At 39.9% G+C, this 25,494-nt stretch overlaps 1 protein-coding gene across 1 annotated transcript in view; it reads right to left on the reverse strand.

Annotated features, from left to right (window-relative positions):
- LOC136880826 (alpha-1A adrenergic receptor-like) overlaps nt 1-25,494 on the reverse strand; it is a 336,774-nt gene that overhangs the window by 144,254 nt on the left and 167,026 nt on the right. Inside the window, 1 exon segment of the mRNA XM_068228990.1 lies at nt 16,890-16,899. Coding sequence (XP_068085091.1) covers nt 16,890-16,899 — 10 coding nt within the window.

Raw genomic sequence — 25,494 nt, forward strand, 5'->3', positions numbered from 1 at the left:
TTATATGAAGCAAGTTAACACAAAATTTACACTGGTTTCACCTGTGACAGGTGAACCCTAAATATCCTCTCGGTGGCTGGATTGCTTACTAACAACGTAACTGGCGTAAGAAAATCGAGAATGATACAAGGCCCATGAAATCTGGGGGCAAGCTTGCCCGCGGGAACAAAATTCTTGACCATAACCTGGTCACCTACCTTCAAAGTGGTGGGTCTCCGTCCACGATCATATCTTTCCCTGACCTTTTCGTGAGACACTTTAAGATTGGCTTTAGCCTTCTTCCAAAGATCTTTAATATTATCCGGATCTATTGTCTCGGGTAGAATGTCACTCAGAGACCAGAGGTTAGAGAGCGGCGAGTTGGGAACAAACTTGAACATCAAAGAAGCTGGAGTGAATTTATGTGATTCATGAACCGCCGAATTCAAAGCAAAAGCTAACCAATGCAGGGACGTGTCCCACCTGGAATGATCATCATGATGATAGGCAATCAGTGCGGACCTGAGATTACGATTAACCCGTTCAGCCAGAGATGGTTGAGGGTAATAAGCAGAAGTAGTTACATGAGAGATGGATAAGTCAAAACAGAATTTACGAAAAAGATTTGATGTAAATGCCTTAGCGTTATCAGACACAATATATTGGCACGGACCAAAAGAAGCAAAGATAGAATTTAGGCAAGTAATGGTAGACTGAGCGGTAGCCAGCTTAGTCGGAAATAACCAAGAAAATCTGGTAAAACCATCTACACATACAAAGATGAATTTGTTGGCATTTCCCTTCGACTGGGGGAAGGGTCCTACATAATCAATATACAGGCGTTCCATGGGGCGCGATTCTTGATGCGAAGACAAAAGGCCTACCTTGGTGGACATGGTGGGTTTACTAATCAAACAGGATTTACAAGCCTTTACTAGTTCACGGATTTCACCGTCCATACCTTTCCAGATGAACATTTCACGAATCTTTTCACGAGTTTTAAAGATTCCAAGATGCCCCCCTAATGGGGTCTCATGATAGTACTTGAAGATCATAGGCACAAGAACAGCTGGAACGACAACCTTCATCATCTTGTCATGCCTCGAAGGGCAACATAAAACACCATTCCTCAGAACATAAGGGAAGACATGTTCCCCAGAAGAAAGGGTTTCCATTATCGGAGCCAGCGTCGGATCTTCATGTTGGTATTTCTCGATATCCCTAAAGAGCATGGGGGCATCAGTTAAAATGGCGTTAACATCAAATAGTGTGGACTCGGGAGGTGATGAACGGTCGACCGGTTCATGGTTCTCAACGTCGTTTGAAAACATACGACTGAGTCCATCAGCCACAACATTTTCGGTACCTCTGATATGCCTAACATCAAACTGGAAAGCAGAAATACGGATGGCCCAGCGGGCTATACGACCAGTACGACGCGGCCTACCTAAGACCCAGCTTAAGGCTTGATTATCTGTCTCCAGGTCGAATTTAACATGTTCCAGATAGAGACGGAACTTCTCTAAGGCGAATAAGACTGCCAAACCTTCGAGCTCATAGATGGAATACTTGGCTTCTTGAGCCGACAAAGTCCTAGATGCATAGGCGATGGGTCGCCTCCCTAGTTCAGTCTCTTGAAGAAGGACTGCCGCTACTGCTGACGACGACGCGTCGGTTTGGACAATGAATTTCTTCGAGGAATCAGGCATAGCAAGTACAGGGGCATTACAAAGAGCTAATTTAAGGTCTTCAAAAGCGGCTTGTTGAGAAGGTCCCCACTCGAATTTGATGCCTTTCCTACGAAGAAGGTTTAAGGGCGCCGCTCTATTAGCGAAGTTAGGAATAAACTTCCTGAAGAAATTCACCATACCAATGAACCTGGCGATGCCTTTAATGTCCTTGGGAGGTTTAAAATCACGGATGGCCTGTGTTCTAGAATGATCGACAGCTACACCATCAGGTGACACAATATGCCCTAGGAAAGACATAGAGGGCTTAGCGAAGGCAACCTTGGACAACTTAACCGTTAACCCAGCCTTACGAAGGCGATCGAGAACTTCTCGCAGATGATCTAGATGTTCTTCAAAAGTCTCTGAAAATACGACGACATCATCCAAGTAGTGATATAAGTACTCAAATTTGATGTCGGAGAAGACCCTATCTAGTAGCCTAGTGAGTACAGCTGCTCCGGTGGGGAGCCCGAAAGGCACGCGGTTGTATTCGTATAAATTCCAGTCCGTGACAAACGCTGTAAGATGTTTAGACTCTTCGGCAAGGAGAATTTGATTATAGGCTTGATTCAAGTCCAAGATAGTAAAGAACTTGGCCTTACGAAACCATGAAAAACAAGAATGAAGGTCAGGAAGGGGCACAGATTGCAACACCACCTTCCGATTGAGAGCCCTGTAATCAATGACAGGCCTGAAGCCTCCTTGGGGTTTCGGGACTAGAAAAATAGGCGATGAATACGCCGGCTTAGAGGGCCTAATAATACCGTCCTTCAACATCTGATCGATAATTTCTTTCAGAGCCTTCATTTTAGGTGGAGATAGCCTATACGGTGGAAAACGGACAGGAATCGAATCCGTGACCTCAATTTTGTATTCTATCAGGTCAGTAACACCAAGAGTATCAGAAAACACCTCTGGAAACGACTGACACAGGTTACGAATACTATCAGCCTGCTCCTCAGGTAGATGTCTAAGGTCTAACAACATCTCATCCTGGGTAGGCGAAATAGAAGAACATGATGCAGATTTACAATTTAATAGAGGGATATTACAATTAGAGGCAAATTTGAAAGTGCAAGACTTACTCTGAAGATCGAGCACGAGACCAGTGTGAGAAATAAAGTCCGCTCCCAATATAATGGGGCAAGACAAGAGCTTGGCCACAAACAATTTAACTCTCCAAGTGAATTTAAAAATACGAATTTTGACCAATAAGGAACCTAAAATTTCTAATGGGGATGAATTAGCCGAAACATATTGAACAGGAGATGAGACATAGTCAGGTAGTTTACAAACAGATTTCAATTTAGAATACCATTCAGCCGAAATAATCGAACAGACACTGCCTGAATCTAAGAGTGCTGTAATAGGCTCGTTATTTAACTCAATCTTAAGAAAAGGAACCGGTGCGGGGGAACCCGCCGCAATCCTAAGACACTCTTTGGGACCTTCAAAAGATGAATTTGAAAATTGCTCGTTCCCTGAATTTACAACCTGTTTACCAGGGGCTGAGTCTCGGGAAGATGGATTAGTCGACTCAGCCGAAGCCACTAGTCACTTTTTATTATTGGCATAGGTAGAATTTGCACCAGAAGTTGAGCAGGAGGGGGTGCTATTCGAGTTTGGGCAATTCTTGGCGATATGTGAGAAGGCCCCACATTTAAAACAGCCTAGTGCTGAACCAGCTCCATTATTTGCCCTACTACTTTTGACCAATGGACATTTATTGCGAAGATGGTCAGGCGACCCGCAAGCATAACATTTACGGGGTGTGACTGGTCGGCGGGGTGGAGGCCGAGTATTACTAAACGAAGGAGGGGGTTCTTTTGCCACACGCAAAGAATCAGCATACCTAACTCCTTCCGCTGAGACGGCCAACGCTTCAAGTTCAGAGAAAGTTTGCGGGCACGCCGCGAAACACAAGTATGACCTATAAGATGGTGAAATGCCTTCTACAATAGCCTGTACGATCTGATCTTCAGGAAAATGAAGGGCAAACACCCTAGTATAAAACTTAATATCTTGGATGAAGTCTGCCAAGTTTTCATCCAGGCGCTGTACCCGATAATAGTACTTCTGAATAAGGGAGGACCTGGCCCTAGCAGGGATGAAGTTAGCTAGCAAGTGGGCATGGAAATCCTCGATAGATGATTGCTCGGCAATGGCTCTTACGATTTTATCAGAGAGAATACCAATAGCATAAGGATAGATGATTTGCAAAATTTGACATGGAGAAAGAGAAAACACAAGGGCATGATCCTGAAATTCAACCAGAAATCTTAAAAATGAAATTACTTCACTGGTGGTATTAACCGAAAACTTAGAGATACCTCTGAGCAACATTGCCAATGGATGAGGCAAGCTGCTAAACCCGGGTGACATAGTAGGTAAAGGTTTCAATGGCAAGGAAGTTAATTCAGAACGGATGTTACTCAACGATGCACGGCGTTCAGATTCGTTGTCCAATGGGGCAGGGATAGTTTGAGCAGCAACGGTTATCCTATTAACTTCTCCCTTGGGAGGCGCTTCCTCACTACCTGCATTCACTATGGTGGGTTGATCAGATTTGGGAGGAACTTCCCCAGTTAACAGTAGAGTGACCTCACTAGATAATTCGGAAATATTTTCCAGGAGCGTACTAGCTTCCTTCCTCTGAACGTCATTCAGTTTTAGAGACAACAGATCGTTAACCCTATTCGAAAAATGATATAGCCTGCCTTGCACGCGCTTAATTTGATTAGGAGACGGATCATTTTCATCAAAAAAACTAACTACAGAAGCTAGACCAGTAATATTCTCCGTGATCGTGGAAAGAGAGTCGTCAATTTCTTTCTCTCCCAAATTGGGGATGGAAATGGGCAAATCTAGGGACTCTCTAAGCTTGTTTGTGTCTACTGCAACCGTGCCTCCAGATTGTACATTTCTAATAGTTAATTCATAGATCAACTCCTCCTTGCGCAAATAGTTAAGATGGAGAACATCGCGAGGGCCGGGCATGGTGACAGAACAATTTTGAAACAAAATCAAGAAAAATTCCAGCAACTGAGAAAATTGTTAGAGTTCGGAAAAAAAATAATGTTTAGCCGTCAAAAGGGGCTAAATTGAGACCCATTCAACCACGCTCTGCTACCACTAGTTACCGTATTTTGGTGGTAGGTAGAGGTGTAAGAAGGTGCGGGCGTGAATGGGTCTCAAACTACGGAATCAAAGTTAATGTTCAATTTAACAAGGTTATATTTTCTTTTCAAGATTAAGTAATAACAAAGAACAGGTACTTAGTAGCCGAAACACAATTTGAAATGTACAATTACAGGGATTACAGAATTTGGGCTTCGAGCCCTGAGTTCACAATTCTTGAGCAACTAGCCCAACTTTCCGATATACAAATTCTAACAAAGGGGCAGAAGACCCCAATCAAACCCTGGAGCACTTGCTCCAAATTACACAGTAAAGCCTCCTCGAGGCATACAACACTCCGTTTCCAAAAGAGCCACTTGCTCTCAAATTTAAGCCTCTCCCAGGCCACACCAAACTCCACCTTCAAGCTGTCCTCAACGGACATAAACACAGGGGTAAAATACCCAATCTACTGAGGTCTATTAAATGAAAAGCAGGTTAATTAAATGACCTCTAAAACAATTTGAGAGGAGGCGAACTTGCACTCCTAATACACTTTGATTAAGACCTACTTGGCCCTAGGCCGTTAATACAAGGGCTAATCCCATACTAAAGAGGTGACTTAAGAAGAGAACAATTTGTTTTACGTTAACGAAGAATAGGTTGAGAAAACTAAGTTCACCTCACAACAATATGAGTGGGAGCTCGAGAGGGTTAAGCACTCTCTATCCCGATATGTCGTTTGAAAATAGAATAGATACCAGTTGTTTTTACATTTTAGGGAAAAGGTTACATGGTTGAGCACTTAGAACCCGCCCCGAAAGTTAAACTGCTGAGCTAGCAAAGAAAGAAGTTATTAATCGGCCATTACCTTATTGTTGACCGCTGCCGGAGAAAGAGGCGCTTCCCGCCTCCTGCTATGTACTTAATACACTGAAAGATGGAACAGAAGTGGCCCGGAGACCCAAAAATCAGCAGTTTATATCCTCTCGTGGAAGGTTCTAGGCGTTAGGGGAATGAAAACACCCGCCCACAATAATTTTATTGGGTAGGACCCCGCAACCGATACAAGTTGGGGGAAGATACACCAGATGGGTCAGAAATTAATAGAAGAATTTCGGGATTGGATACATTCATAACAAGGGGAAGAAAGGGGTAAATATTGCCAACTTAAACAATGACAGAAAGAAATTTAACAAAGAACAAACTCTTGAAATTAAATTTTCTCCAAAAAAATAGTTCTTTGACTCCTCACTAGGTTGCACTATTGTTGATCTTCAGTAGTGTCCTCTAGAAGAGAAAGTTCACACTTCTTACTTCAAGTGAAACAAAACCACATCAAAAATGACACAGTTCAAAAACTCAAATTTTTCCACATGGTGACATCTTCTGAGAAAGTAGAGAATTAATAGCATAGATAAAGTTCAGACTTCCTCCAGCAGAGGAGTTTCAACTGGCGCACATTTTAAATTAGCGGAGTGGAGGTGTACCGCCCGGTACAATAATAATAATAATAATAATAATAATAATAATAATAATAATGGCTTTACGTCCCTCTAACTACTTTTACGGTTTTCGGAGACGCCGAGGTGCCGTAATTTTGTCCCGCAGGAGGTCTTTTACGTGGCAGTAAGTCTACCGACACGAGACTACTGTATTTGAGCACCTTCAATTACCACCGGACTGACCCAGGATCGAACCTGTCAAGCTGGGGTCAGAAGGCCAGCGCCTCAACCGTCTGAGCCACTCAGCCCGGTCAATTTTCTTTTTTTAAACGGTCCGGCACCCAATGATCATCACGACATTATATAACGTGTATTTCACTTGAAATTCGAAGGACAAATATTTGGACAAACTCTTTGTTTTATGTCCTTGGTTGAGCATCAGATGCGTTGTTTGTGTGTACAGTTGTGGCACGAGTCTAAGAGATTGATAAGGTCGTTAGCGATGGATTGTCAGGAAAAAGGTAGTGACAGAGAGCTTTCCAGAGTGGTCACGCAGTGCATGAACTATGGGTTTCTCTGAAGTGGCTCTCATGATTTATAAGAGAAAAACTATGTTAAAAACGGTATTCATGAGTTTTGATCAACTAATCACTCAAGAGGGCGATGGATAGTATTCTGACCGGCATTAGAAGTCCATCATCAGGGAGTCTTCAATGAGCCTGCTGTTTCCGCACTTCAGCAATTTTATGACATGCTCTAAATTTATATATCCACTTTAGCTACCTTGTGTGGAAATCTATGCCTTTCCAACAATGATGGACCGAGCTCGATAGCTGCAGTCGCTTAAGTGTGGCCAGTATCCAGTATTCGGGAGATAGTGGGTTCGAACCCCACTGTCGGCAGCCCTGTACCTTAGTTAAGGCGACGGACGCTTTCTTCCCATTCCTAGCCCTCTCCTGTCCCATCGTCGCCATAAGACCTATCGTGTCGGTGCGACGTAAAACAACTAGCAAAAAAACAAAAAAAAACAATGATGGGTAACTCAGCAGGTAATCAATGAAAAATAGGGAAAATGATGTGTGATTTCGCGTTTTTACCCCAATCGGAAGTTGTCCACCACTTCATGATCAACAGTAAATCCTTCCATTTAGTGAATATATTGAAATTACTCACATTCGCAGAAAAATTACAAGGAGATGCCAACAAGCAATTCCTCTACAATATCCATTATAAAGATAGAACCTAAATGATGCAGTGCTTTATTGACTTTCGAGGGCTTTCCGAGGGGTACTATAAACGCCCACAAACTGATCTGGGACGCCTATATCCAAGACTTTATCAGTTCTTAACCGAACTACAAAAGTAATGCGCAGACACTGACACAATATTCCAGTAACTACAGCTTGGTCAACGAGGTGAGAGGTGAGAAAGTTTCCATGACGCCGTCAAGAAATTACAGAGTCCAGCGTTTTAAACATTGTTTTCCAAATTCCAGCAGTATAACGTGTACTTAAAATCCACTGGACACAATATAATATAACATTTTAATGAGTTTGTAACATGCGTGTTTGAAAATATTTTGCTCAGGGATCAACATTTAACGGGGACAACAATTTTTGGAACTGAATTTATTGGAAAGAATGAATTGGAAAAAAGTATCTGATATTATGCCCTAAGCAGCATCCCAAATTCCGTAAGTCATTCTAGTTGGTCTAAGGGCTATTCCTTAAAAAATAGTACGGGTGGGCACAGACGAGACACTGTTACGCCGGGTTATCGTGATGTCACGAGATGTAAATCTGGTTTTAGGTGAAGAATGACATTTTACATAGCCAATTAAATTTAATACAATTTTATTTACAAGATCGTAAGAGTCAAATTACATCGTAGTGAGCATTTGTCACGTCAGTAAATAAATACATAAATAAAATGAAAGGAAGAAAAGCCGGTTAACTGGTTTCGTCTTTACGGCTGTTATATCATTATTCTCCTTCTTTATCATTTGCGCCTACTGAGGACCACGGAGCTCGTATCTTCACGTTACTTGGGCCTTCCTTTTTCTCCTCTTCCATTATTCCTTCATTTTCTGGCTGTGAGCTAGCTTTCTTTCCTCCATCCACATTAAGTTCGCTGTTCCCTGTATTCTTCCTACTAGTAGGCCTAAGTGACGTTGGAAAAATTCCCGTTGGATGCATTCCCGAAACTGTGGACGGTCATGTACGGATTCATGCAGGATCCCCAGCTGTTCCAGATCCGACTTGACCGCAGAGATCCACTCTTCCTGGATGCCTTTCCTCTACCTGCCATAGCGAAAATCCTGCTGGTAAATCTGCAGCGGTTCATGCGTGCTCGGTGCCCATAGAGGACTAAGCGCCTTTTTCCTCTACTCGTGACGTTGTCTTCCTGATGTTCGTATAGCTAATCGCTGTGCCGAATTCTGTAGGTGCCTCCCTCTTCTCTTACTGGTGCCAATATTCTCCTCAAGATCTTCCTTTTCTTGAGTTCTAGTTTCCTGAGAGGCCCTTTCCTGGTCATCACGAAACATTCAGAGGCGTAAAGAACAGATTATTATTATTATTATTATTATTATTATTATTATTATTATTATTATTATTATTATTATTATTATGCCATTTCTTTTACGTCGCACCGACACAGATATGTCTTATGGCGACGACGGGATGGGAAAGGACTAGAAATGGGAAGAAAGCGGCCGTGCCCTTAATTAAGGTACAGCCGCAGCATTTGCCTGGCGTGAAAATGGGAAACCACGGAAAACCATCTTCAGGGCTGCCGACAGTGGGGTTCGAACCCACTATCTCCGGGATGCCAGCTCACAGCTGCGCGCTCCTAACGGCAGTGCCAACTCGCCCGGTATTATTATTATTATTATTATTATTGCCAACTAACCTGGATGGTTATCTAGCGACAAGGATAGATACTAATGGAGGGTGTATCCGTGATGATGCTACAAACTTTCAGATATGATGGAGCACAGAAAATGGATCAATTTGAAATAAGAAACCGTAGTCCTGAAACGTTCGAGTCAAAAGTTATTAATAATCCAAGTAGTTGAACGTCCGTCTGTTCTTAACAGACGCCGGGGTGTCAGAGATGCTCTGAGATGTTCAGGTAGATACTACCCACGTTTGTGGAACCCATTCTACTTGCCCTTCGTTAACAGATGTGGTTCTAACATAATGGAGCCCCACCTCACTTTTGACTGACGGTTCGTGAACACCTCGACTAGATATTCCCTGCAAAGTGGATAGGAAGAGGAGGTCCTGTTTCTTGGCCCACTTCTTCACCTGATCTCATCCCACTTGATTTCTTCTTGTGGGCCATGTGAAAAGCCTTGTGTATGAGTCACCTGCCGAGACTGAAGAGGATCTCTTGGCAAGAATTCTCGCTGCCTGCGACGCTGTTCAAACGACAACGGGGATATTCGAACGGGTACGACAGAGCTTTGTGCGACGATGCCATGCGTGCATTGACGCAGGGGGACGCAATTTCGAGCATTGTTGTAAATGGAGCAGCTTGTGAAACTTTTACAGGTAAACTGACTTAAATGAGTGGAATTTTGCTTAACTTTTCACTCGATCGTTTCCGGAATATGGTTCCTGATCTCAAATAGATCTACAGTATTTACCATCCTCCATCATCCCTGAGAGTCTGTAACATCATCACGGATACACTATACACAGCCCACGTATATGTTCCAAAACAATCAGCAAATTTCAAAACTTCGTACAGCTGTAACTTTCATCCTAATGTTGTCGTAAGTCTAGCACAATATAACCGGTATGTCGGGCGTAAGATCCTCTGTTCAATGATACATCTTAGGTCAGAATGTACACTCAGAAGTGCTCAGGTGAAAGAAGCAAAAATTTCTACATATTTCACGGCTATCTCTCCTTTACGAAGCGTTGGGTGGCATGGCACGAAAGAGTATTTCACATCTGCTAATTGCTGAACCCATCTCTGAACAATCTGGCTCAAGGCCATTACAAACTATCCATTTTATATCCGTATCGATATGCCAATCTAACAATCAAAGAAATATTTAACCATCTAATCGATACATTTATTTGCCTTTGGCAATTTTATAAAATCACTAGCTGATGTATGTACCCGTGCTTCACTACGGAATTCTACATTGTGTACAGAATTCTAGCTTGGGTAGTGTACACGTTGTGAGCAAGATTTTATGAAATTGCATAGCTCTTAACGTTATCCTAGAAACGCGACGGCAAGGTCACAAAACATCTTTTCTCATATGAAGTCTGAGTTCGGGAATTTCCACTGTAATGGTAGGCCCGCTTGCCTACCATCAGTCACAATCAGGTTGGGGAGCTTTCATTATAATGGTAGACACTCACTCTCCGCCTGCATTTTTACATCCTCAGAAAGACTGTCTTAGTAGTTTTCCCAACTGAAATGAACATACATTACAATGACGTCAGTAGGAATGGCGCGAGTAAAACATTGCTTTCATATGAAATACTCGATCAAATGAAAAACGACACATTTTCTCACTTTTACTGAACAGGACTAAGCTGCCGATCTAACAGTCCAAAGTTAAAGAGCTGGAATGTCCAAGCCACAGACATCCGTGATTCGTGAACACTCTTCGTCTTTTTTCGCCTGGAGGGGTCGAATAGTGAAGAGTCCAGGACAAAAAATATGTCCTTTTACTAATCTGTCTCCTAGGAGTACCCGATGAGTCGGAAGGTATCAATTCTCACTACACTGGCGGGGTATAAATCTATCTGACTTGGAAGCAAATTTTTCCTCCAAGCCAGAGGAGAAACTCCCTCTTCACTGCTAATTTGGAATAAAATGAATGCAGAATTTAATAAAAAATGAAGAAGAAGAAGAAGAAGAAGAATAAGCTTTTCTTATAAATTTTGAGACTATAAGAAAGCTTTTGATTGTGTCTGGCACAATAAGCTGATAGAGATTCTGAGATCAACAGGTATTGTCTCCGGTGACTTACGTATAATCAGTAACCTGTACTGGAATCAATTTGCAAATGTCAAAACTGATCAAGGAACTTCAGAAACTGCTTCGATCGGCAAGGGCGTCCGCCAGGGTTGTGTACTGTCACCTCTGTTGTTTAACATTTACTCAGAGGCAATATTTAAAGAAACATTGGCAGACTATGGTGGGATCAAAGTTAACGGGGAAAATCATCAACAACATCAGATATGCAGATGATACTGTTGTAATAGTTGATGACATGCCTGCCCTTCAGTGCATGATAAACTCCTTAGTTCAGCACAGTGAAGAGTTTGGATTATATTTTAACCCCTCAAAGACGAACCTGATGGTGTTCTCTAAGAAGACAATCCGGACAAATCTCACATTAAAAGATAAAATAGTTGAGCAAGTGTCTTCTCTCGAATATCTAGGTACCATCTTGGATGACCAACGTAACTCCAAACGAGAGATAATATCTAGAATTGATCAGGCCAGGAAACAATTCATTACCATGAAGAAATTCTTTGTGAGGTCAGATCTCAGTCTCCAGCTACGAATTCGTATGATCCGCTGTTATATATTTTATATTCTCCTATATGGATGTGAAAGCTGGACTCTGGATCCAATCATAGAAAAACGTATTGATGCCTTCGACATGTTCCTGCATCGCCGTCTCTTGCGGATATCCTGGGTAATGAAAATCTCAAATGCCGAGGTCCTTCGTCAGATGAAAAAGCAAAAAGAACTACTGCTCACCATAAAACAGAGGAAAACACAATACCTAGGACATATCATGAGGGGTATCAATTATTACAGTTTATTATCAAAGGATACAGGGGAAGAAATATGTTGGGAGAAGAAGAAATTCATGGCTGAAAGACCTTAGAAGATGGCACTTCTGTACTTCAGAAGTGGCATACCATTCAGCGCTGTCAAGATCAGACTTGTTATGTGGATCGCCAACCTCCGCTCGGAGACGGCGTCTTAAGAAGAAGAAGAATAAGAAGAATAAGTGAATTGTGGTGCTATAATTTGGAATAGCCCTAAATATTATTCTAGACCAGGCAATACTACTACTGCTCTACTAAGTGAGCCTCTGCCTTATGTACGCCCACCGCTCATTCAAAACAGCGCGTCAGAGTAGGGATCGAATAGCTGGAATCCTGTGATGAACCAGTGTGTTACGTACCAGCTGTATCAGAAAATGTATGAACCAGAGGAATGACATAATAAAGAAAAAAGATTTCTAACTTCCCAGCTATTACCCGCCAATATTCGGTCAGGCTATTAACACTCAGTACGCTGCAGTAATCCCATCTATCGGAGTTGAGAGGCAGTATAAGAAACAAAGAACATCACAACAAACAATGGTCAATGTAATCTTATTCTTGATCAATGTAATGCGCTTTCGATATTGCAGGCCTTCACATTTAGTTTTCTTCCGGATCATACTCGCTACGTTAAAACTGAATAAAACATAAATGACCGGAAATTTTATTCTCTGTAACTTTTGTTATGTAGTACTTTTCGATAGGACCTGTAAGATAGGCATTTAAAAATTATATTTTAGGAGCCTTCCCATAAACTACAATTTCATCCAGGGTGAATAAAATTGTTTACAGCTTAGACTATAGTTTCTTATTCCCGACTCTACATACCGTTTTTCATCAAATTCTCTTAACCCATTTTCTCGTGGCTCGGCGTTGATATGGACTTAGCAACAAAAATACAAATTCATGATTATCTGTGTTATCACAGCCGGTGCGGTAAAATGTATTAGACATAAATGGTAGGAAATTTAATAATATATAACTTTGGTTATGTAGTATTTATCGATGCGACCAATAATAATATAAATATTTACGAATTAAGTTTTAGGCCTTCCACTAAACTACCATTTCACAAAGCGCGAATTAAATGATTTATATCCTATATTGTAGTGGCTCATCCCTTGTCTTCGCACACAGATTTTCAGTGAGATAGGACCACTAATAATGTAAATATTTAAGAATTAAATTTTATGCCTTGCCTAAACTACCATTTTACTCAGCGTGAGTAAAATTATTTATAGCCTAGATTATAGCGACTTATTCCTTGACTTTGTACACCAATTTTTATTCAGATAGGACCGCTAATAACATAAATATTCGAAAATACAATTTTATGCCTTCCCCTAAATTACCATTTCAATCAGCGTGAATAAAATTATTTATAGCCTGGATTGTAGCGACTTATTCCTTGACTTTGCATACCGATTTTCATTAAATTCTCGTTATCCTCTTCTAGTGATGCCTGTACAGACAGACAGACAGACAGACAGACAGACAGACAGACAGACAGACAGACATTACGGAAAAGTAAAAAGTGTATTTCCTTGTTACTGTGGACATTACCGATACAGAAATACCATGATTTTCAAATTCTGATCAATGTACAGACAAGAATCTTATTTTATATATATAGATTAATAGTACATGTTTCGACTGTTTTGCAGTCATCATCAGCTACATTCACGTAATTTTAGGTGTAAACAAGGTAAAAGTATGCACAATATATGTTCTCGTATTAGTCTTGATAACTTCTCATGGGAAACTTAAAATTTTTGTCTACTGAGGGAGGATAGTGGTAGGGAAGTGGGGGGGGGGGGATATGGAGGAATGGGGAAGAATGCTTAGAAAGTGATTAATAACTTGTCCTTGACTAAAAATATTGTTACCGAGCTCGATAGCTGCAGTCGCTTAATTAAGTGCGGCCAGTATCCAGTATTCGGGAGATAGTAGGTTCGAACCCCACTGTCGGCAGCCCTGAAGATGGTTTTCCGTGGTTTCCCATTTTCTCACCAGGCAAATGCTGGGGCTGTACCTTAATTAAGGCCATGGCCGCTTCCTTCCCACTCCTAGCCCTCTCCTGTCCCATCGTCGCCGTAAGACCTGTCTGTGTCAGTGCGACGTAAAGCAAATAGCAAAAAAAAAAAAATATTGTTAAAAAATTCTCATCTTCCAATAAGAATATAAAAACGTATTTTAAGTATCATTTTTTTAGCTTCGGTTCGGAAGCATATTTGAAAAAAAAAACACTGATTAACTTTTCACCAACGAACTACTTGAGATGTTATTAAAGTATGATTAGGCCGTGCGGTTAGGAGCGCGCAGCTGTGAGCTTGCGTCCGGGAGATAGTGAGTTCGAACCCCACTGTCGGCAGCCCAGAAGTTGGTTTTACGTGGCATCCTATTTTCGCACCAGGCTGTACCTTAATTAAGGCCACGGCCACTTCCTGCCCATTCCTAAGCCTATCGTATCCCATCGTCGCCATAACACCTGTGTCGGTGCGATGTAAAACGAATAGCAAAACAAAGTATAATTAAAACTTCTTCTTAAGTAAAATTAATTAAAACACATGTCAGCTTCCAGTCAAGGCGTTAAAATCTTCTATTTCAAGTCCCATTCACGTTTGTTCTTGAAGGCTTGTGGAAAAAGCTGGTTAACTTGCTTATTATTATTATTATTATTATTATTATTATTATTATTATTATTATTGTACCGGGCGGTACACCTCCACTCCGTTAATTTAAAATGTGCGCCTGTTGGAACTCCTCTGCTGGAGGAGGGCTGAACTTTATCTACGCTGTTAATTCTTTACTTTCTCAAAAGATGTCACCATGTGGAAAAATTTGAGTTTTTGAACTGTGTCATTTTTGATGTGTTTTTGTTTCGCTTGAAGTAAGAAGTGTGAACTTTCTCTTCTAGAGGACACTACTGAAGATCTACAATAGTGCAACCTAGTGCGGAGTCAAAGAACTATTTTGTTGGAGAAAATTTAATTTCAAGAGTTTGTTCTTTGTTAAATTTCTTTCTGTCATTGTTTAAGTTGGCAATATTTACCCCTTTCTTCCCCTTGTTATGAATGTAACCAATCCCGAATTTCTTTAATTAATTTCTGACCAATCAGGGGTATCTTCCCCCAACTTGAATCTGTTGCGGGGTCCTATCCAATAAAAACGTTGTGGGCGGGTGTTTTCTTTTCCCTAACGCCTAGAACCTTCCACGAGAGGTTATAAACTGCTGATTTTTGGGTCTCCGGGCCACTTCTGTTCCATCTTTCAGTGTGTTAAGTACATAGCAGGGGGCGGGAAGCGCCTCTTTCTTCGGCAGCGGTCAACAACAAGGTAATGGCCGATTAATAACTTCTTTCTTTGCTAGCTCAGCAGTTTAACTTTCGGGGCGGGTTCTAAGCGTTCTACCATGTAACCTTTTCCTAAATGTAACTACTCTTTTATATATTCTCTTTTAAAGCTTCATATTGGGATAGAGAGTGCTAACCCTCTCGAGCTCCCACTCATATTGTTGTGAGGTGAACTTAGTTTCTCAACCTATTCTTCGATAACGTAAAACAAGTGTTCTCTTCTTAAGTCACCTCTTTAGTATGGGATTAGCCCTTGTGTTAACGGCCTAGTGCCAAGTAGGTCTTAATCAAAGTGTACTAGGAGTGCAAGTTTGCCTCCTCCCCAAATTGTTATTTTAGAGGTCATTTAATTAACCTTCTTTTTCATTTAATAGACCTCAGTAGGTTGGGTATTTTACCCCTGTGTATATGTCCTTAGAGGACAGCTTGAAGGTGAAGTTTGGTGTGGCCTGTGATTGGCTTACACTTTGAGAGCAGATTGCGCTTTTGGAATTCAATTTTGTATGCCTCGGGGAGGCTTTACTGTGTAATTTGGAGCAAGTGCTCCAGGGTTTGATTGGGGTCTTCTGCCCCTTGGTTAAAATTTTGTATATCGGAAAGTTGGGCTAGTTGCTCAAGAATTGTGAACTCAGGGCTCGAAGCCCAAATTCTGTAATCTCTGTAATTGTACATTTCAAATTGTGTTTCGGCTACTAAGTACCTGTTCTTTGTTATTACTTAATTTTGAAAAGAAAATATAACCTTGTTAAATTTTATAGTAACTTTGATTCCGTAGTTTGAGACTCATTCACGCCCGCACCTTCTTTCACCTCTACCTACCACCAAAACACGGTAACAATTATTATTATTATTATTATTATTATTATTATTATTATTATTATCATGTAAAACATAGAATCTACCTTTGTAATAAAAACAAGTTAACCGTTACGCTACGGAGGCGGAAAGTTAATTGGTGAAAAGTTAATCAGTGTTTTTTCTTCAAAAAACGCTTCCGAAAAGAAGCTAAATAAAAGAGACTTAAACGACGTTTTTATCTTATTGGAAGAAGAGAATTTTTAACAATATTTTTAGTTAAGGACAAGTTATCAATCACTTTTTAAGCATTCTTCCCCATCCCTCCAAGACATCCTTCCCCTCACTACCATCTCTCTCTCTCTCTCTCCACATGGTGGTATAGACGCGAGTGTGAGCCTCTCCAGTATTTATCTTTGTGAAGGTGTTATAAGACGGTGTTAAGTATATATCAAGTGTGCATTCAGTGGTGCTTTAACTTGTGCATGTGCAGAAGTACTTCACTTGGAAGAAGGTATCGTGATTTGTAAGTAATTTGTAAAAGTTTTTTGAATTACAATGGGTAACTCACGTAAACAAGTGAAGGCTAAAGCCCGTATCGCCCAGCCCGCGAGCAGTAGTGCCACCCCACTCTCTAAAGGCAAGGACATAAACAGTGACAGCCCACGCTCTCATGTGGCAACTACTGAAACTACGCGAGAACAAGTGAAGAGCATCAACCGTCCTCTAAATTCACAGAACAGCGCTGCCAACATCTTGACCTGCGATGATCAGTGCACCCGATCGGACACTTTGCAAACCAGCGTAAGCAGGGAGGTTATAGATACTACGGTGTCACTAACGGTGGATAACCTCATTAAGAACAGTTCACTCCTCGACGAACTTGTAGACAGAGTAGCCGATAAGGTCATACAGAAACTTAAAGAAAGTATTGATTTTAATACTGATGTAATCAGAGAATTAAAATGTGAACTCACCAAACGTGACGAGGCAATAACTGATCTTCAACGGCAGTTAGACGATAGGACAGATGAGCTGGAAAGTTATCAACGTCGGAACAGTTTACGTATATTTGGAGTACCTGAAACTTCAGGAGAAGACACGGACAAGCGCATTCAGGAGATTGCCACTCGGATCAATGTTCCACTTGATCCCGCGATGATCGACCGTTCGCACAGAGTTGGTGCCAGAAGTCACAACAAAACCAGGCCCATCATTGTGAAATTTGTTTCATACGCCTACCGAAATGCAGTCTTCAAATCAAAGAGGCTGTTAAAGAATAGTGGTATAACCATACGGGAGGACCTAACTAAGACCCGTACTGACATTCTCAAACGTGCTGTAAGCCATTTCGGACTAAATTCAGTGTGGACTATGGATGGTGTCATAATGGTGCGCGTTGGTGATGTGAAACATCGAGTGAAGACGGAACGGGACCTCGAGGAACTGAAGAAACGCTACCCAGCTCCACTGAAATGATGCGGCGCGATAATTCGTATTCCTGTGCATCACTTGATTACTGGAATTACCTTGGACGAGAAGTAAAGATAATTCTGGTGAGGCTAACAATTCAAAAGTTTCTCTTTCGCAACCATTCTATTTAGTGTAGTATATTAGTTATAATTTCTTTTACATTTAGAAATAATTGCTAACGCGATTGATTTTATACACATTTTCTACACTTTTTTATTTCACTTCATCACATAATTTCCAAATTCTTAAATTATTCTTATATTGATATAGGCTACTAACAACATCATACCTCTTGAACGATCTGTTATTTATCTATTGTGTTTAATCTTTTTTACTATATTGTACTCATGACAAGTAATGAGTGTGTCTTATCTGACTTACTACACGGTGTTAGTGTGAGAAACACAAGAAATCTTAAGGTCATTCATATAAATTCTCAGTCTCTTGTTGACTCCTCCCATATATCTGAGTTCCGGCACATTTTTGGCAAGAGTTCGTTTGATATTATTGCAGTAAGTGAAACATTTCTCAAACCTTCAGTACCTGATTCTGCCGTCTGTCTCGATGGGTATAATATTTTCCGTAATGACAGAATAAACAGAGCCGCTGGTGGTGTTGCAGTTTACTTGAAGAACAGCATAAAATGCAGTGTACTTAGCAAATCTCCTGGAGAGTACAATAAGAAACCTGAGTACATAATCCTTGATATAGCCCTTTCAGACACTAAAATTCTTTTCGCTTGTATATATCGTCCACCAAAAGTAGGGTTCATGGATACATTCTTGACCGATATGTATTCTCATGTTATGAATTATAAATATGTATTCGTTGTGGGAGATGTTAATGCTCGTTTCGGCACTGGGACGTTTGAAAGCAATAACATACGCGATGTGCTCAACGCTTGTAACCTCGACTGCCTTCCATTCAATCCAACCTTTCATACTGCCACTTCCGATAACACTCTTGACATAATCTCATCCAACTGCAATGAGTTGGTAGTAGAATACGGACAGGAACCAGCTGCCGGTTTTTCTGGTCATGATTTGCTATATGCTGTATTCAATTTATCCACGCCAAAACAGATTCCGAAAACAATTCTTGTTCGAGACTTCAGTAAATTTGACGTAAACAAGTTTCGTGCTGACGCTGAATTACTACCCTGGAATGTGTTTTTCCAGTCTAATGACATAGATCAAAAAGTCTCTCTCTTCAACAGCTTTGTACTTTTTCTTTATGACAAGCATGCGCCCCCAAAAAGAATTCTCGTAAAACACCAGTCAACGCCATGGTTCAATAAGCGTATTAAGGAATTGATAAGTAAACGGGACAGAGCTAGGAAGAAATTTATTAAAACAAAACTTCCAGATGATTACGAGCAATTCAGGGTCTTGCGTAATGAGACAAAACAAGTCATTAGAAACGCTAAAGTGAAGTATACGTACAACATCTTCCGTAACTGTAAGAGCACCTCAGCTTCTTGGCGTGCTGCAAAATCACTTGGTATTGGAGCCAGTCACTCTCAAGATAGCCAGATGCCTGTTACTCCATCCGAATTAAGTGAATATTATATGGCATCAGTCTATAACTTCAACTCTCCGAAAGTATCAGAAACTACCAAACATTATAGATCTGTCACTCCAAGTAACAGAGATAAATTCTATTTCATGTACGTACACCCTTCACAAGTAGAAAAAGCAGTCAGATCAATTCGAACTAAAGCTAAAGGTCCAGATAATATCTCAATATCCATGATTTCTAATTGCATTGACATATTTCTTCCTGCCCTTGTGCATTTATTTAACTTCTCTCTACAGAATGGAGTGTATCCCTCAGAATGGAAGCGTGCCAATGTACGTCCTGTGCCCAAAAAGAAAATCCCAACAGTCTGTAGTGATTTTAGGCCTATCAATATCCTCTGTGCACTTAGTAAGGCATTAGAAAGAATTGTTCATGAGCAGATATGTGAATATATGTCTGAATATCACATCCTAAATCCCTACCAATCTGGCTTCAAGAAAGGCCATAGTACTACTACGGCTCTGCTGAGAGTTACGGACGATATACGCGCGGCCATCGATAAGAGACAGCTTACTATCTTATGTCTCTTTGATTTCTCTAAGGCATTTGACTCTGTTAATCATGAGTTGTTTCTTGCAAAGTTGAAGTCAATTGGTTTCTCGCAGAGTGCTCTATCTTGGTTTGAATCATATCTATCAAGTAGATCACAAAGAGTTACATTTGTTGACGGACGATCCTCTATCTGGGAATCAGTAAACTGTGGCGTACCACAAGGATCAGTCCTCGGTCCTTTATGCTTTTCTATTTATATTAATGACATTTCTGAAGTCTTTAAAAGTAGTACTTTCCATATGTATGCTGATGACTTACAAGCTTACTTCCACTTCAGTCCCACTAACGCACCTTCTTGTATAATGCATTTCAACCATGATATCTCTCGATTGATCGAATGGAGCGCAAATCATAATCTCCAATTAAATGTGGCTAAGACCCAGCTTATTTGCATAGGTTACTCAAAACTCCTGAAAACTGTTGACCTCAAATCCCTCCCACCAATAAAAATTCTAGATTCAGATATCCATTATAGTGACACCGTTAACAATCTAGGACTCATTTTCGACAGAACCCTACCCTGGTCTGATCATACGTCAAATGTGATCAGAAAAGTTGTGCCATCCATGCATATTTTGAAACGTAACGTGTCATGTACACCACCTTTTATGCGGAAACTACTTGTTCAAAGTCTTATATTCCCCATAATTGACTATGGATCAGTCGTATACAACGACTTATCCGAAACTTTGAACATACAACTACAGAGGCTGCAAAACGCATGTGTTCGTTACGTGACAAATGCCAGGCGTGATGAACACATAACACCCTATTACATTCAGCTGCAATGGTTGAAACTCCATGAACGACGGGAAATCTCAGTAGCCGTTGCTACGCACAAAATTCTCAAACTGAAGACCCCACCCTACCTATATAATGCATTTAAATCTATGGAGTCAGTACATAACAGAGATAATAGGTTTACAAAAACTACCCTTCAAATTCCCCTTCATCGTACCACTAAATTTAACAAATCTTTTGTTTGCACTGCATCCCGTATCTTCAATGTCTTTAACCTTCACCGTTTCGCAAATGACAGGAACTGCACCCAACTAAAGCAGTCCTTAACATCTATCTTCCTGGAGGAGTACGCAAGGGGCTGAGATCAGGTATTCTTGTGTCCAATAATAAGAAATATGTATATTTCTAAGAAAATTGTTTCTGTTTTTTATATTCCTGAGATTCTTGTAGCCTAAAATATTAAAAAATCGAATGATATGCTTTTCTACTTCTTATATGATTTATGTTTTAACTTTATTGGAATTGGTATCTGTATTTTAATTTTAAGTTTAATTTTAAGTTTAATGTTTAATTTGATATTTTAATATTCTAAAATGTAGTTAGTATATTCATAAACTTGTATTGTGTTATAAGTAGACGCTACATAAAGGGGCTTTTCAGCCTCAGTGGCATGTATATCATCATTATCAATAAATTCAATTCAATTCAATCATCCTCCCCCAATAGACAAAAATTTTAAGTTTCCCATGAGATGTTATCAAGGCTACTACGAGAACATATATTGTTCATACTTTTACCTTAGTTTGCACCAAAGCTTACGTGAATGTAGCTGATGATGACTGCAAGGCAATCGCAACATGTACTATTAATGATTTTATAAAATTTCCAAAAGCAAATAAATGTATCGATTAGGTGGTCAAATATTTCTTTCATTGTTGGTTTCAGACTTACAAGATATTGCTGGCGACAGGTCTTCAACCTGACACATCACCTTGAGAAGTGGTACGAGCCATTGCAGGTAAGCACAGTAGCATTTGTCGATCTGACACACTTATGAGCCATAGATGACATTTTGCAAACGTTTATCAAATGTATTAGGGTGATGTTCACCACATTCATTATAATACGCAGTGTTGAAGCCCATGAATATTACATACATTAGATCTAGTATCCGAGTACTGTAATATATGTTATCAGACATATGTCGAACATAATGCTGATGACTGCGATATCCTATATCAGGGGTTTCGAAATGGCGTCCCACGATTGCTTTAAAAATATATTAAGAAATGTGAAGAGAATTTACAAAAATAAATATTTCATAGCTCGTTCAGAAATGCATTATTTCTTATAGCCTTTAAAGACCCAAGTCAGGACTCATTAATTCTTTAATGCCATTTCCTAAGTATTCGCTTGATCTGAATAGGTTATTTTTTATTTTAAAAACGTAAAATGCAAACTTTGGCGAAAACTGAGTCCTCATGAATGCCAGTGCTAGGTCTTAACCATTATAAAAATGGATATGGTTTCTATGCCAACTTCACTGTAGACATTTTATGCAACGTAGCGTGGAAGTACATTACTGGTATTTTAGGCTCTTACAACTGTATGTCACTGTTCCCTTCACACTACTTCCACTAAATTGTCCTTCTTTAATTTTTCTTGACTACACTGACTAAATTGATGTCAGTAGGTAAGAAATTCAACAGAATTGAATGTCACATTGGTGATACAAAGCTAGAACAGGTTGATAATTTCAAGTATTTAGGTTGTGTGTTCTCCCAGTAAGTGAGATTGAATCAAGGTGTCGTAAAGCTAATGCAGTGAGCTCGCAGTTGCGATCAGCAGTATTCTGTAAGAAGGAAGTCAGCTCCCAGACGAAACTATCTTTACATCGGTCTGTTTTCAGACCAACTTTGCTGTACAGGAGCGAAAGCTAGGTGGACTCAGGATATCTTATTCATAAGTTAGAAGTAACAGGCATGAAAGTAGCGAGAATGATTGCTGGTAAAAACAGGTGGGAACAATGGCAGGAGGGTACTCGGAATGAGGAGATAAAGGCTAATTTAGGAATGAATTCGATGGATGAAGCTGTACGCATAAACCGGCTTTGGTGGTGGGGTCATGTGAGGCAAATGGAGGAGGATAGGTTACCTAGGAGAATAATGGACTCTGGTATGGAGGGTAAGAGAACTAGAGGGAGACCAAGACGACGATGGTTAGACTCGGTTTCTAAAGATTTAAAGATAAGAGGTATAGAAATTAGGCCACAGCACTAGTTGCAAATCGAGGATTGTGGCGACGTTTAGTAAATTCACAGAGGGTTGCAGACTGAACGCTGAAAGGTATAACAGTCTATAATGATAATGTATGTATGGTATGTACATTATTAATTTCAGGTTGTGTAGGTATTTTTTCCTTTTTTTAAATTTTGTCAAATATTAGTTTAAATTAACTGACGTTGTTGGGTGCTCTTCTTCAAAATTCAATTGTCCTGGGTATAATAGTGTTTATTTTTTAATTTCACTCTTTTATGAAATTGCTAAATAGCGTTTTAAGTAATTGAAATTATTAAACCTTCATTTAGATTGAACTAAGCATATTATTTCGTATCTGTGTTCTATTTACAGAATTTTACGATAATTGGCCTCTTGTTAAAATGTGGCCCCCGAGCTTCCTAAATCTTTATCAGCAGGTCTGTCATTTTGAGTAAATGAAATACATGGGAGAACGTGTCCGTGTGTTATGACTCCAACTTGGTGATAAAACTCAGCATGCAGTTTGCATATTCATTGTCAGTCAATCCTGCCTTTATTAAAAAGTCGGTACACTTGAGAGTATAGAGGGTAACACTACATGAGTTCGTAAACTATATTAATTATGCGACACATGGAAGAAGCAACTTCACAAACTCCGCTTTATGTTACCCACAGGATACGTACGAAGTAGTTTGTTGCAGACAAAGGAAATAACTTCTCATATAGGTTTAAAGCGCTGTTTAAATTGTACTTCCAAGAGGGTGGCCCAAAATTATAAATACGATAATAACTGTCGCAATCGCGTAAAAGTGCGTTATCCAAATTTTAATCGCATGTATTTTTAGGTTAACAAGGCAAATAGTAATTTTTCTCTTGCTTTTCTATTTAGTAAAAAAAAAAAACAGTTCACTGAGAAGACTGACCAGGTTTAAACTTCGCAGAATGTACTTGAGCAAAACAGTTACTTCTCACAGCCAGCATTAACATTAATTTGTTTGCGTATTACTGAATAACTTTACACAGTCAGTTTCCTCGGTGCTTATACATTAATATTTCTATGAGTACATAGCTTAAATTATTTTAATTTGTATACGTATTTTCAAACAAAATTAAATATATTGTTTTAGTTTTTCACCACATGTTTGTATTAAGATTAAGTGTTTTTGTATCAACCAAATTACTTATTAGAATTTTACTATTATTATAGTCACATATAAACTTCAGAGTGTTCTTTATTTTCGTGAATAACACCGAAAATCTTTTGTTCTATGTGTAGAGAAAACTAGGCCCAAGCCGTTATTGAAAGTACACACGAAATAACTGAGTAACTAGGTAAGTGTCAACGTTTGATAAATAGACGAAAATCAAATTGTATTCGTGGAAAAAATATTGTAATACGTTCGCTTAGGAGAAGAGAGTAAGTTTTGGCGCTGTTAGTTATATTTTCGGAGTCCAGAGTGTTTAAGCGTTGTTGGTAATAGTCTCAAGAAATAGGTGACTCATCGATTTTTCTTAATTACTTATATAGGACGATTCTCAGTTAAAAATAACATTGTGCAGGTAAATTGACGTACTACTGTCAAGCTTAAGAATTCTGAGATTTAAAATTATAAGTAACAACACGACGCCTAATGCAAATGGAAGCTGAGAATACATCAAAGAAGCAGAAGACCTACAAATGCGATTACTGATTATTATGAAAACTGTTACAACTTGAGATAACCACCACGACCACCGAAGGCAAATTAGAAAAGTGTTTGTCTAAGGGAGGATAGCAGAAATGAACTCAATGTGAAACCATATCACCTTATAAAGCGTGTGCAATTCACCTAGATCTGCCTCACTAATTAATAAGAAGATCATAAGCAGGTGCGCCACGTAATCATGATGATAATATAAAAATATGTGTGACTTATCTCCCCCGTAAAACCATGCCAGCATCTGCAGGTCCAAGTAAATACTGGTGGATAACCTGCCTGAAAAAAGTGGCCAAGCTAACGACATGCTTTGTGACAGGGAAGATGCAACGCCACGTGGAACAAAACATCATTCTCGTGGAGGAACAAACAGCAAGCCGCAAGAACACTCAATGATGTAACGAGCAGCTTGAACTTAATGGAATTGCCAAAAAACGAGCAAAGTACATGAAGGAGCCTTTGTATAAGGCGTATATCGATTACCAGAAGACAACTGACTGTGTCCCCACCACCTGCCTTAGGGAAGTGCTAAGCATCTGTAAGACAAACCTAGCAATTTTATGATCTTCTGGATACCTTCATACAAATGGTAGACCAAACTGATGGTAAAATATCTTGATGCTGGAAACATCTCCACTTAGCGCCCTGGGGTTCAGTTTAGCTTTAAATCCCCTATGTTGAACGGAATGAAAGAACGCATATACTGTAAATGGATGTCCTGAAGCTGTATGCCAACACAGACACGAAACACAACTGAGATACACAGAGGAGTTTCCGACATCCATCCATGTTGGGTGGACAAATGTCTCATAAAGGCTTTGGAGAAAGCTCGCTGGGCCGCAGGTGATTAATTTGAACTCGCACACCGTTCGGAAAATATAAACCCATGGAGAAAAGGGTATGTTATAACTATCCGGGATACCTACAAATCCAGAATAAAAATCTCAAGGAATACCTCCAGTCTCT

Source organism: Anabrus simplex, chromosome 1 (assembly GCF_040414725.1).
Source record: "Anabrus simplex isolate iqAnaSimp1 chromosome 1, ASM4041472v1, whole genome shotgun sequence".
In the NCBI taxonomy this organism is placed as follows: domain Eukaryota; kingdom Metazoa; phylum Arthropoda; class Insecta; order Orthoptera; family Tettigoniidae; genus Anabrus; species Anabrus simplex.